The sequence below is a fragment of the Lonchura striata genome, chromosome 16 (genome assembly GCF_046129695.1).
Source record: "Lonchura striata isolate bLonStr1 chromosome 16, bLonStr1.mat, whole genome shotgun sequence".
NCBI lineage: Eukaryota > Metazoa > Chordata > Aves > Passeriformes > Estrildidae > Lonchura > Lonchura striata.
The window spans coordinates 1,585,046-1,597,000 of NC_134618.1; the positions used below are offsets into that span (position 1 = coordinate 1,585,046).

At 47.0% G+C, this 11,955-nt stretch overlaps 2 protein-coding genes across 25 annotated transcripts in view; one reads left to right on the top strand and one right to left on the bottom strand.

Annotated features, from left to right (window-relative positions):
* Window positions 1–582: 582 nt before the first annotated feature.
* Window positions 583–2,643, top strand: MRPS34 (mitochondrial ribosomal protein S34). The gene is made up of 3 exons (XM_021529598.2): window positions 583–976; window positions 1,083–1,125; window positions 1,967–2,643. Exons 1-3 carry the CDS (start codon window positions 659–661, stop codon window positions 2,251–2,253), a joined length of 648 nt encoding a protein of 215 aa, XP_021385273.1. The 5' UTR covers window positions 583–658; the 3' UTR covers window positions 2,254–2,643.
* Window positions 2,644–5,165: 2,522 nt separating this feature from the next.
* Window positions 5,166–11,955, bottom strand: part of MAPK8IP3 (mitogen-activated protein kinase 8 interacting protein 3) — a 76,174-nt gene continuing 69,384 nt past the window's right edge. For all 24 annotated transcript variants that reach the window (XM_021529609.3, XM_077786779.1, XM_077786777.1 and 21 more), the window contains 4 exons: window positions 10,983–11,021; window positions 9,239–9,418; window positions 8,862–9,005; window positions 5,166–7,862 (listed from right to left, as the gene is read on the bottom strand). In XM_021529609.3, coding sequence (XP_021385284.2) covers window positions 7,741–7,862; window positions 8,862–9,005; window positions 9,239–9,418; window positions 10,983–11,021 — 485 coding nt within the window. In that variant the 3' untranslated portion in view covers window positions 5,166–7,740. The remainder of the gene's footprint in view (window positions 7,863–8,861; window positions 9,006–9,238; window positions 9,419–10,982; window positions 11,022–11,955) is intronic.

Here is an 11,955-nt window from a genome sequence, read left to right on the forward strand (position 1 = left end):
TGACCTCCTTTGTTGTACATGCAGGGCCGACCCCAGGCTGGCTAGATAGAATTTGATTTTAAAATAAATATTTTATTTTTCATATTAATTTGGCTGGACAAATTTTCATTTATAAGTCTACTTATTAGACATAGACCTTCTTGCATTCCATGGCTGGAGCAACTCAGAGGAATTTGTCTCATCCTGGTACGAAGTTCCATGACCCGGCTGCTGCTCGTGGCCCAGCCACTGACTGAAGACCTGGGCCAGATCTGTTGCTTTAATCTTCCTGAAACTTGGTTCACTCAGGTTTTGAACGTTCCCTGACATAGCTGAATCTGCTCCGATTTTTCTAAACTAGACACTGTTCAGATGCTTCTCAGCCACCGAGCCTGGCTCTCCCGAGAGCCGCCTAGCACACCGTACCGTCAGGCCGCGCCGGGCCTGCTGGCACCGGCGGGTCTGTACACGGCCAGGGGCCGCGGCACGCCACGCGCTCTGCGGGCAGCAGCCTGACAGCACCCACCTCAGGCGGCTGGGCCACACGGAACGCCGCGGTTGTCCCTGGCGACGGGCGGGGAGACTTCCGCGGGGGCCGGCACGGCTTCCGGGAGAGGCGGGAGCAGTGGATCCAAGTGCGGCGCTCGGTTCTGCTCCCTCTGCGCCCTCGGCCATCGCCATGGCCCGCAAGAAGCTGCATCGGCCCATCGCCGCCATAGCCAAGAAGATCCGCGAGTACCGGGAGCTGAAGGATCGGCCGCGGGACTCTCAGCGCTTCGCCGTGGACTACGAGACCATGCACCGGCCGCTAACGCAGAAACGGCTGCCCGTGCGGGCCTGGGAGGACGTGCGGAACGAGAACCGACTGTTGGCGCTGCTCTGCCGCCTGCCGCGCTTCGGCGTGGGCCGCACCGTCACCCGTAAGTCCTGGCTGTGGGCGCACCACGAACCTTGCTACTGGGTCATCACCAAGGTGAAGGTGGACTACATGGCCGAGGTACCTGCCCCGTCCCGCCCGTCGCCCCGCCGCGCCCTGCGGAGATCCCGCCTTCCACCCCGCCGCGACCCACCCTCAACAGGTTTCTCTTTTCTTTTCTTTGCAGAACATGGACCATGGAAGAGCCTGGGGCTACCTGACCTTCAAAGGTAAAACCAGCTCGTTGTCCCACACATAGGGGCAGAGCTAGAGAGCACGGGTGCGTGTGAGAGTGGCAGGGAAACAGGGCTGGCTCCCTGACTGGGAAATTTGTTTTTCTCAGATCTTCTAATGGGAGAAGAAATTCCTTGCGTTTTAAAGGCTAGAAATCTAGCCCCTTCAGAATGTCTTTCCAAGGAATGCTGTGGGAGAGCCAGTGCAGTATGACCTTGATGAACAGCAGCACTAAAAGCATATTAGATGAGCTAATAGACTGTTCTGAGACTTTCAAAGCAATACACAGTATGAGCATGAGGATATTCCAATTTAAATCGTTTCTAAAAAGGAAAAAGTGCAATGGCAAGTAAGTTGTGTTACTGGAATTATAAATTGATGATTGGAGTTGTATGAGTAAATTTTCCTTTTTAGAGTTACTTTATATTATGTATACAATTTTCCCTTACTGGAATTACTGAAATATACTCATTCAAAGGTTTTTAAGTTGTTGAGCACTTTTAACACTTAGTTTCCCAGGAAGCTTTCATCGGTGTAGGGAGAAATTATTCTTTTTCCTTACCCATGGAAATGGAATTTGAGAGAGACAAAGCAAAACTTTAAGAGAGGGAGTCACCCACGTAACTGAAACCTGTTTCTATTTCTATTTCGATTCTCAACGACTATAGTGAGATCCTGTAGTTATAGCAGGGAATAATGTGTTCAGCCGTTTGAAAACTCTGTTTGAAAACTCTTGCCTTTTGTAGCATTTTTGGTGCCAAAGAGTCAACACTTGCTGTGTCTGAAGGCAGTTTATAGTGATGGTGTTACCCACTGGTGTTCATCGTCTTTTCCCAGGCAAAACTGAACAGGAAGTAAGGGAGATTGACAAAGCCATGTACCATGACTGGCGTATGGTGCCCAAACACGAGGAGGAAGCCTTCAAGAAATTCACCCCAGTGCCTGAGGTGACTGTTCGGTTCCTGCCATACCCACCACTACTCCGAGCCATAATCCTTGCACAGTGGCAGAAGGAGGGAAGACCAGTCATGGAAGAGCCAATTATTGATGTGGAGAAAGTCCTGGCCTCTCCCCAAGAGTGGAAAAAGAAAAAAGCTACTGACACTGGTATAGAGACTTCTTAGTGTCCTAAGCAGCCCATGTACTCTCACTGCCTCTTAACAGCTCAGTGCACAAAGGGTCTTACAGAGCCCCTCTGTGCTCATTGTGCTAGGATGTCTCCAGATTTCTCCTCAACCGTGTATAGTCACCTCATCTGAAAGGGAAGATGCAGATGTAGTCACACTCTTCTTCCATAACTTTGGTTTCAGTAAGCAGAGGGGTCTTCTTGGTTCTTGGATAGTCTTTAAATACACAGCTTCAGTCAGCCAGCTGCAGTTCTTTGGAGCATAACATTTTTAATATAACTTGGGTCCTGAATGAATCACAGAAAAATGATTGAATATCACAGTATTTCACGGAGCTCTGAAAAAAATGTATCTGCAAATGGAAATAAATGTTTTCTTAATTCTGCAGCACAGTTCTAAGAAAACCCTTTTTTTTTTTTTCAATGTCTGGACATCATGACAGCCAAATGGAGAGCCATTAGCTCAGTCACAGCATCTGGTTCTCTGAACACTGCAGAAGGCAGTGAAGAAGAAGCGAGGAACATGACTTCAATACTAAGATAATCCAAAATTATCTGTCTCTTACTCCCAAAGATGGGGAAATTATTTTAGTTCTGTTGATGCAAAGGAGGTGGGATTGGCTCTCACCATTTGAAGCCAATTGTAAATTACCCCTGTTCCAGGGCAGCATGTTGTGAACATTAAAACATGCAGCTCCTGAGCACAGTTCATGGTAGCTCATCTTCTCTTGCAGTAGCTGCGGATGCTGCCGCTGTGTCAAAGGCTGTTGTAGGGTCTGGTCTGGGCATGGAGGGAAGGAGCACAAGAGCTGTTCAGCTCTATGCATCAATTTTCTGCAGAAATAACTGTTTAGTTCCTGTGTCTGCAGGTAGTCAGGAGGTGGTGTTCTATTTACTGCACCATCCTGAAATCACAAATAGCCTGAAGGGATTTCTGAGGGAGAGCACAAACTGGACTCTGCTCCACCCAGAGTGTGTGGCCTGGATGAAGCTGGGAACATGCGGCCCCAGCCATCAGGAAATGGCTGTCATCAAGCAGGACCACACAGATTGACATTGGCTAACTGTGTTTCGATAGGGTTCCTCACCAGAGGCTCCTGAAGGGTTAAGATGCTATGGGATATGAAGGAAGGCTTTTCTTGTGAGTTACAAGCTGGCCCTGTGACAAGGACCTGAGCCTGCCTTGTTGTGGCAGGAGCACTGCAGACCATGTGTCAGATCTAGTTCTCTGGCTTCAGAAGGAATGGAAGAATCCAGGAGAGGGAGAATCAGTAGTAAAGACACAGTTTGAGGCTGTGAGCCTTCCCATGGCAGTGGCTGGAAGGTAGTTTGTCTGATTCCTAGTCTCCACTGCTGGGCACTGAGCTGAGCTGTTGCGTTCCTGTCCGTACCATGATTGAGGTACTATTGAACACAAGGCAAGAACAAGGGAGATGGGAGGGAGGTGTGAGTCAGATGGGATGAGCAGAACAGTCTAGTCCTCTGTTCTGCACAACTGGGATCTAAAAATAGCACTAGGAGAGGAAGTGTCTCCGAATCTGACCACAGTGAGCAGACCTAAGTGCTGGTCACAGCAGCCCCAGAAAGGCAAGAAATGACCCATTATCAATATATGTAAAGGGAGCCAAGCCAACAACAAAAGCAGATGGAGCTAATAAGGCACAGTCACCCAGCAGCAGTTTGGGTGAGGTGGGATCTCTGAAAATGATGTAATCAAAATCCAGCCCCATGGGTTGAAGGAGTTCATCCAGGAGTGGCCAGAGACTGACACAGTTACATGTTGAAGACCTCAGGTTGTGCTTCAGTGAGGCTCCTGGGCCATAGGAGGAAGGGCCCCTGTACAGGTAGGGGTCTAGGTGGCACTAACCGTGACAGTTAGGACCTGCTGGTAAACTCAGGGTCATGAAATGGAGAAATAGCCGTCTTCTCACAGAGCCCTGGGCAGCCTGTGAGCCTTTCCCTGATAGTGAAGGTCCCTTATGGGATGCTGCACAGCCTGTTTGCCACGTGTTGGATTCCATGCCCAGAACAAGCTGTGAGTTCTGATGAGCTTCCCAAACTTGTACATTTCCTCACAGATTGTTTGCCAACATGGTGCGATTGTTCAAAGGGTGTTGGCAGTGACCTGCTTCCTTAGCCACCAGACATAGCTGTACTTCACCCAGGGTCCTGCTGAAACTGCTCCTGGCTGTTTTGAAGGGTGCAGCCCCAGTGATTTAGGATTGATTGCAGCACACATTTCCAAACCTCACTGTTGAGGTGCGTCCATTAACTGCAGAGGCATTGCCAGTTGTACTATACCCTGGCCTGTGCCACACCACAGTGCATGTGTTGGTCACAGAGGTAACTCACTTTAGGGCTCCCTGCTCAGGGCAGAAGACGCTCCTCTCCAGTATTAAGCACATGGTTCATTGCCATGTCTAGCCCTTGAATTGATGCAGTTCTACAAAATAACTATGAAGGTGTCCAAATGCTGCTGGGACTGAGGAGCTCTCTGCAGTTGAATGATGCTGATATCACCAATGCCTATCGGACTGTGCAGTGCCACCCTGTACAGTGTTGAATACTGACCTGATATGTTATCCCTGGCAGTTCCTGAAGGGCCACCCTGACTAAAGTTCCAGCAAACCAGCAGGTGAATGCTTCTCTGCTCCAGTTTCTATTTCTGAAGCTGTGCCACCTTATATTTCCACCTTTTATTTCTGCTGCTGGTACAAGTTACAATTTGCACTGTTGCTTGCTGGACCAGCCCCTTCTGCTCTGACCTTGTGAGCCATCAACATTTCATTTCTTGCCACTGAAATGCTCAACAGGGAACACTTGAGCTGCGTTCCCACCTTTGAAAGTGACCTATTAAAGACTAAGCAGCCTTCATAGTGCCTTCATAGGAACACAACATGCTGCCCAAGCTGATGTTAACATGTTTATTACATACAGAACAGGTATGGTTTGTTGCTGACAGCATAGGGGACAAAGCACGGGAATATATTCGTACAGCAGGCTCTTTACAGAATGCCATCTTCAGATCAAACAGCGGAGTTTACAGGCCTTAAGACACTTTTAAAAATCCTTTTGTAACATACAAGATACTTTACATACATCACAGTGGAGATATGACAGAGAAGCGTACTGAAGCCAGTTAGTCCTCACCTTAATACCCAGCAGCAACCCAAGGCTACAGGAGCTATCAGCAGAGGCTGGGTCTCCCCCCTGCAGCTGCCCCTCTGGGCCATGTGCTTCTCTTGGAGGAAACCATGGCATTGAGCTGGAAAGGAATCTGATGGGAGATTCCCGTGTGTTGTTAGGGCCCAGTGGGTGACAGGAGATCAAGTGTTGTCCCTTCAACTGCTCATACCAGATACAGAACAGTCAGTGGTAGAAATGTTGCAAATCTGACTTTTTTATGAAAGAACTTACGGAGTTAAGAAACAGAACCCTACCAGGCCTTCTTTTTAACTAGCCCAAATTCTGAAATTTGCCTGGCCCTAACTGATGAACTATTACATGACAGTGGAATCTGTGCTCTAAATGTTATATTGTTTACTTCAATGCACTCTCTATTGGGATCCAAAGAGGTCTTCCTAGCAGAAAGCATACGGCAAAAGTGAATGAGAAGCCTGGCAGGGTCAGCAGTGCCTCAACAAAATATCCCTGGTGAAAGGTCACCAGAGATGTCTCTTGCCTTCTGGCAGGAAAGATGTATGCCACAACCTTTCCTGAACTGTGGGTACAAAAATTGTTTAGGTGCTGCTGTATCAGGAGAGATGCCACATGTTAGAGCATCCCCTGGGAATATGGCATCCCTGCAGCACACCAGGATCTGCAAGCCTGGTCCATGGCAGCAAGCACAGGACACAGCAGGGAGCTTACCAGGAGATGGAGGCTTGCCCAGTTGTCCCCATATTGTCACAAGGACATCTCTGTGAACCCTGGAGTACTGTAACAGGTCAGGCAAAAAACAAGAGGACCACCAGGAGCTTCCAAATTTATCACTAACAAATGCAACTTGTCCTACTCCTGCACACCCAAGAAAGAACGTTCAAGGAGCACAGAATTTGTCCTTGTGAGACAATGTCAGAAAAGGGAGAACACACCATTGTCTCTACACCTGTAACTTTCATATTCTGCATTGTAAGCTCAAAACCACCCTCCCTGGCCCCAATTTTTGCCACTTTTGTAAGCAGGATGTACATGTGCAATCAGCATTGCTTAAACAGAAAGGGCTATCACCACTTTTCTTGGGGGCTGTCAATTCAGGAGTCAGAAATTTCCAGCTTTTCCAACTTCTTACTAGCATAGTCAGTGCTTAGGTAAAAGATGTCAGATTAGGTAAAAGATGTCAGGAATCTAGCCTCAATTCTTTTGCTGTGTGACATCAGGTGAGATATAGCCTTGACTCCACTTGTCCTAACCAACTGCCAAGTCTCCATTTTCCAAGACTCTCTGAAAAGATATCTCCTTCCAGCACATACTAAAAAGTAGACACAGCCTTGAGATGAGGCAATCTCAATGTGTTAATGCAGAACTCACAGCAGATCAACACCATCTGACCTCACCTGCCTTTTAAAAGCCACCAAATGCAATGCAGAGATAACCACATGAACCTTTCAGAATGCACTCAGGAATTCTTTTCTGTATGACTTTTTTGGAAAGGAAAGTTAAAAGACTTGACTTATCTTAAAAAAGCAACATTCTGGTACCCTTTTGCTACTACTGCTGTTTGGCCTTGACAGTCAAACACCTATCTACCATCTGAGCCCACAAAACAATTATCTTGGGACACACACAGGCAGGCACCCAGCACATGACTGCTGAGGCAACAGCAGCAGCAGAGGAAGGGACTTTCCCCCTGCAAAGATGGAAGATGTGATCCCCACAGTATGGGTGCTGCTGCCTTCTTCAGCACCACAGCTGAAGTGCTGCTGAAACCATGATGCTCTTTGGAAGCTTCCTTGGACTCTCTGCTGCTCTAAGTCCAGAGGATGTTATTCCGTGCTTAAGGGTGAATAAGGATAAGATGAAGAGTCTACTGGTGAACTAGAAGGATTTCTGCTGGGGTGCTGCAGAAGTGATTCACCATCACTGCTTTGGCAGGGAATGCCTAGGGACGCACTTCTTTCTCATGCAGGTGGGAGTGAGGCAACCTGCCCAAAAACCTGAGGCACCCCCCTCCAACTGCCCCTTCTAAAACTGGGCAAAAGTTTCCCACAGGACTGGCTCCAAGCTCCCTCCATGTTGTACTGCCATTTCTCTCCTTTTAGATGCCAGCTCCAGAGCAGAACAAGAACCTAACCACGCCAAAAGCATACGGGCCCGAGTTGAAAGCTACGAGTTCAGAGGTTCAAGGGGTCACAGTTCAAGACAGGAACCGTTGCAGTTGTCCAGGGTCAGTTTCCAGCAGGAGTTATAATGCAGGCATTCTGTATGTACATCGTGGCATTCAGGTAGGAGAAGGGACACTTACATTGTGGGAAAAGAGGAATTCTCACTCAGGGATGTATGATACCTGCCACACAATAATGTGGCTCCGTTCAGCCTTGGAAAGTACTGGCTTCACTTGGGTGGCATCTCCCATATTCTCTTCTGTCTCATCATCTTCCCCATCCCCTGAAGACAGAACACAGAGAGTATAAAAACGGCAGGAAAAGAAATGCTCTGGAATATTCTAAGGAGGCCAATACCCCTTTTAGAGTCCCAGCAGTCCAATAACAGAAACTATGAACTGAGATCTTTCTCATGCTTGGAGAACATTTACAGCAACCCCGTTCTTGTCTGAAGCCGGACTGCATAGATGGGAAAAACTAGCTGCAGCAGCAGAAAAAAACACTCTTCCTTTCAGGGAAGCCAGTTTTTACACACAGAGCACCCTCAGCAGCATGTGTAATCGTAGTGGGACTACATTGCTCCATCCAGCAATGTTTGAAGCCAGTGGCAGAGATGCATTTTTTCTTTCCAAAGCAATTCATACTGATGTTATTTTATGATAGTTTTAATATATTTTCTGCTTTTCAGATTGCTCATGCATGGCTGTAGCTCCCAGTACTTTTCCTACCCTTTCCCCCTACATTTTAGAACAGTAAGCTAACCTTCTAATATATTCCTGAAATACTATTTAGTCTAGCCTCTTTAGTCAACCAACAACATCTTGCTTTTTACTATGCATCACAGATGTGATAAATGTGGGGCAAAGCTCTTGGACCAACTCCAGCGGGGCAGAACCTGGGGAAAATTGCCTAACCAACTGTTCTTCTAATTGGATGATATTTGTTAACTATACTAATTTGTTTAACTTACAGAAGTGTAGAAGTCCTGTATCATGTGTGTATATTGTACCTGGAGGCCTCCAGTTAAAGACCTGCTTTTATATTACTTCCTATATTAATATTGTCTCAAAACTGTGCTGTTCTCAATTTTGTAGGCAGCAGCCACAAGGTACAGGTTGACAGCCTTGTGCTGTGCAAGGAACATCCTTATTTACTCTCACAGCCAGATGCAGGAGAAACAGTGTGCGGCTTTTTTGCTTTGGTTCTCCACAACAGTGATGCCTCTCTACATGACGACAGCTATGCACCCACTTCCCAGATGCCTCCCACCAAGGGGACTTACCAATCCGGAAATCAATATACCCTTCTCCTCCACTCAGCACCAGGACGTTCTTTAGCTTCTGACCCTCAGTCTCAGTGGCTGCTGTGCTGGGGTTCTCCGAAGGGCTGTCCAACACGCTCCCATTTAAAGTTGCAAGGACATTGCCTAGAAGAGGCCAGAGGTGCTGTTGGTGCCTCTGCTCAGCCCCCACACAGTTCACATGCATACAAACACATTGTGCAGACCAATTCTTTCTATCACTCCAGTATAAATACAGATGTGTGAACCACAGGAAGTGCCAGCCATGGCCTGGACCCTAGTCTGCTGCAGACCAGCTCAAGCCACTGCTACAAAAAGGATGGAGGGACAAGTTCCTGCTGAAGGAGAACTGTGCTTACCTGGCACAGAGACAAAGAACTTGACAGCATCACGGTGGCCATGGAAGCAGAGTTGTGCCTGAGCCATAGAGCAGTAGGGAATGAAGCTGCTGGCAGATTTGTCACTGTTGTCATCACCATACACGTGGATGACTCCACCAGAGCGACTGCCCTCTGCAGAGGTTGGTGAAGTCTTGTTGGCTGGAGACAGAGCAAGAACACCATCAGTGATAGCTTTGAGTCCCCTTTACAGAAGGGACTCAGTCAGAGAGAAAACTCATGAGCCGTGAAGGTAAACCTTTAAAAGTGCGGGTCTCTTTAAAGGTCTTTTATGAATGATGTGATGGAGGAGACCACAGCAGATTACACAGTCCCTCTCTTTTGCCTGGGGCAAGGTAGACTGGTGTCACCAGCAGTGATCCTGTCCAGCCTCCAGAAATAACCTGCTCTCCTAGGATCAACCTTGGTCTTTTGTAGCTGGCAGGGTACACAAAGTGTCTACTGTCCCCAGAAGGCACCTGGAGGAGAATTCCTACTCTGGATTAGTGGTGTTGCTCAACTTTCAAGTCAAGTCCTTTGCTCATGCCCAGCAATGAGCACACATGCTGCTGAAAGCAGTCTCTGGACCTAGTGAAGCCCACTCAGAGCCATCATAGAAGTGGCTGTCCTTCCTAATTTCTTGATTTAACCACAACACCACATTGTCAGCTACTCCAGCAATGAGTATCTTTCAGATTCTCACCATCCACAGCTTCCAAGGAAGGCTCAGGGCCCAGTATCCTTCATGACCAGGCTCCAAGAATGTGACAGTTTCCACTCACCAAGCAAGAGTGCTCTGAGCTCAGGGTGGGAGATGCTTTCCTTCTGCATGCACCCACATCAGTACAACAGGAACAATATTAAACCAGGCAGCTTTCACTTTTCTGTGAGAGAGGTTGATTGCTTCATTAATTATCTCTAGTTCTGTTTTTTATCTGTGGGTGAATTTCAGTTACGTGACTTGGACAAAAGAGACTTTTCCCTATCAGGCTCAAGCCAGGACAGTGGGACAAGCACAAATACTTCGATGGAAGAATGAGAGTCAATGTGTGTACAATATCTGACTTTTTACTGCAGCTAATATCAGATGCTTTAAAAGGAGGAGACGTTGATAATGCATCTGGACAGCCACATGAATGTCTTTAAGTGAGAAAAAGCCCCTCTAATTTCTAACTGTGGAAAGGCATGAATTTGAACTGAGATCCTGCCTTAACTGGCACAAACCTAAACAATTCTTCATGCTTATCAAGTCCCCCTGGGTTCAACATCTTCTTTGATAACTTACAGCTGACAGGTGCCATAGCATCACCTGCCATTGGCCTGAAACTGACGAAAGAAGCATCCGTGGAAAACAAAGGATGACCAAGGGAGACCTTGGAAAAACACTCTACTCCTGCTTCCTGCTTCTGACTGAATGAACCTTTCCTGTCCCCATCTCAAACTGGTCTACCACAGAAAGGGAACCACTGCTGAAGAATAATTATCCTTAACACAAAAAACCAGAAAGATCAACAATGAGACGAAAAACATTGTTTATAGCTGTGGAAAAGGAGGCTATTTACATGACTGTCTCTGACTGCTGTTCTCTAACACAACTTAAAACAAGAGTAATGAGGAAAAATGGATGGGGAGAAGTTGAATGGCAGAATGGAAGGTAGGAGAATGACTGCTTAAGGAGATGGGTGCAAAAGGAATGACAGCTGTGGAGGGGAGGCAATGGACTTACCCCGGAGCCCAAGGAGTTGGCCACGGTGGAGGACTACAGCTAGGTACAAGCAGGGAGTGAGAACACAGAGGGGCACGGGAAGTGACAGGTAGGATGGGAGAGAAGAAAAAGGTGATTACTGGGAGATCATTTGAGGGCAACAAAAATAGTATAAAGCCTAAAGAAACCACCACAGAAGCTCCTATTAGTTCATCCTAACACTGTTCTTGCTCACTTTGCTCTTACCATACAGGGACAGAGGTGGCATTTGAGGTGGGAGAGGGACCGTGTCACAAGGATCCACTGCTACATATTTAGTGATATTTTCTTGTTTACCACATTTTTTACAGGAACACACAAAGATAAAGCAATTGGTTTTACAGCAGGGAAAAAGTTTAACTCAGAACAAGCATAGCAGCCTTAAGACAGAATGGGCTTCAGAAAAGGAACTCACAAACAAACAAAATTGCAATGCATGAACAGGACCATGTCACTGCCCTCCTGGTGTTAACCCCAGACATACTCAACTTCATTGCCCTCAGAGGAGACCATCCCAAGCCTGACTTCCAGGAGGATTACAAGATGTTTGTTCTTTTTGAACAACAGGTATTTGTTTCTCAGCTTTCCTGTGAGCATTGGTGAGGAAACATACATTTGGCTGCTTTCTGTTGAAAGCAATTGCAATCAGTCTCAAATCCTACTTCCCCATGGTGATCTGGATAAGACCTTCAAAATAAGATACTGACAGGCTCAGAACAGGACTAGTAGGAGCTTCAACTAAACTTCCAGCTCCACAGAGTCACCTATTTACTCTTACTGCTGGGTCCCCTCACCAGGCTGGATTTGGTGTAGGAGACCTATTTTTACTTGACTGATAAAACTGAGCCCTAAACTGAGTAAATGGAGCTTTTCTAAGCTCAGTTTTTGGAAAATACTGCTACGGAGACATTTAAATGACTAGGCCAAAGTGGAATTTCTAAGCAGATCTTCCTGG

What these genes read in the sequence shown, in the direction of transcription:
- MRPS34 (XM_021529598.2), top strand. Translation starts at nt 659, where the DNA reads ATGGCCCGCAAGAAGCTGCATCGGCCCATCGCCGCCATAGCCAAGAAG. An exon ending in AGGTGGACTACATGGCCGAG is followed by an intron (nt 977 to 1,082) that starts GTACCTGCCCCG and finishes TTTTCTTTGCAG; the next exon opens with AACATGGACCATGGAAGAGC. An exon ending in GGGCTACCTGACCTTCAAAG is followed by an intron (nt 1,126 to 1,966) that starts GTAAAACCAGCT and finishes GTCTTTTCCCAG; the next exon opens with GCAAAACTGAACAGGAAGTA.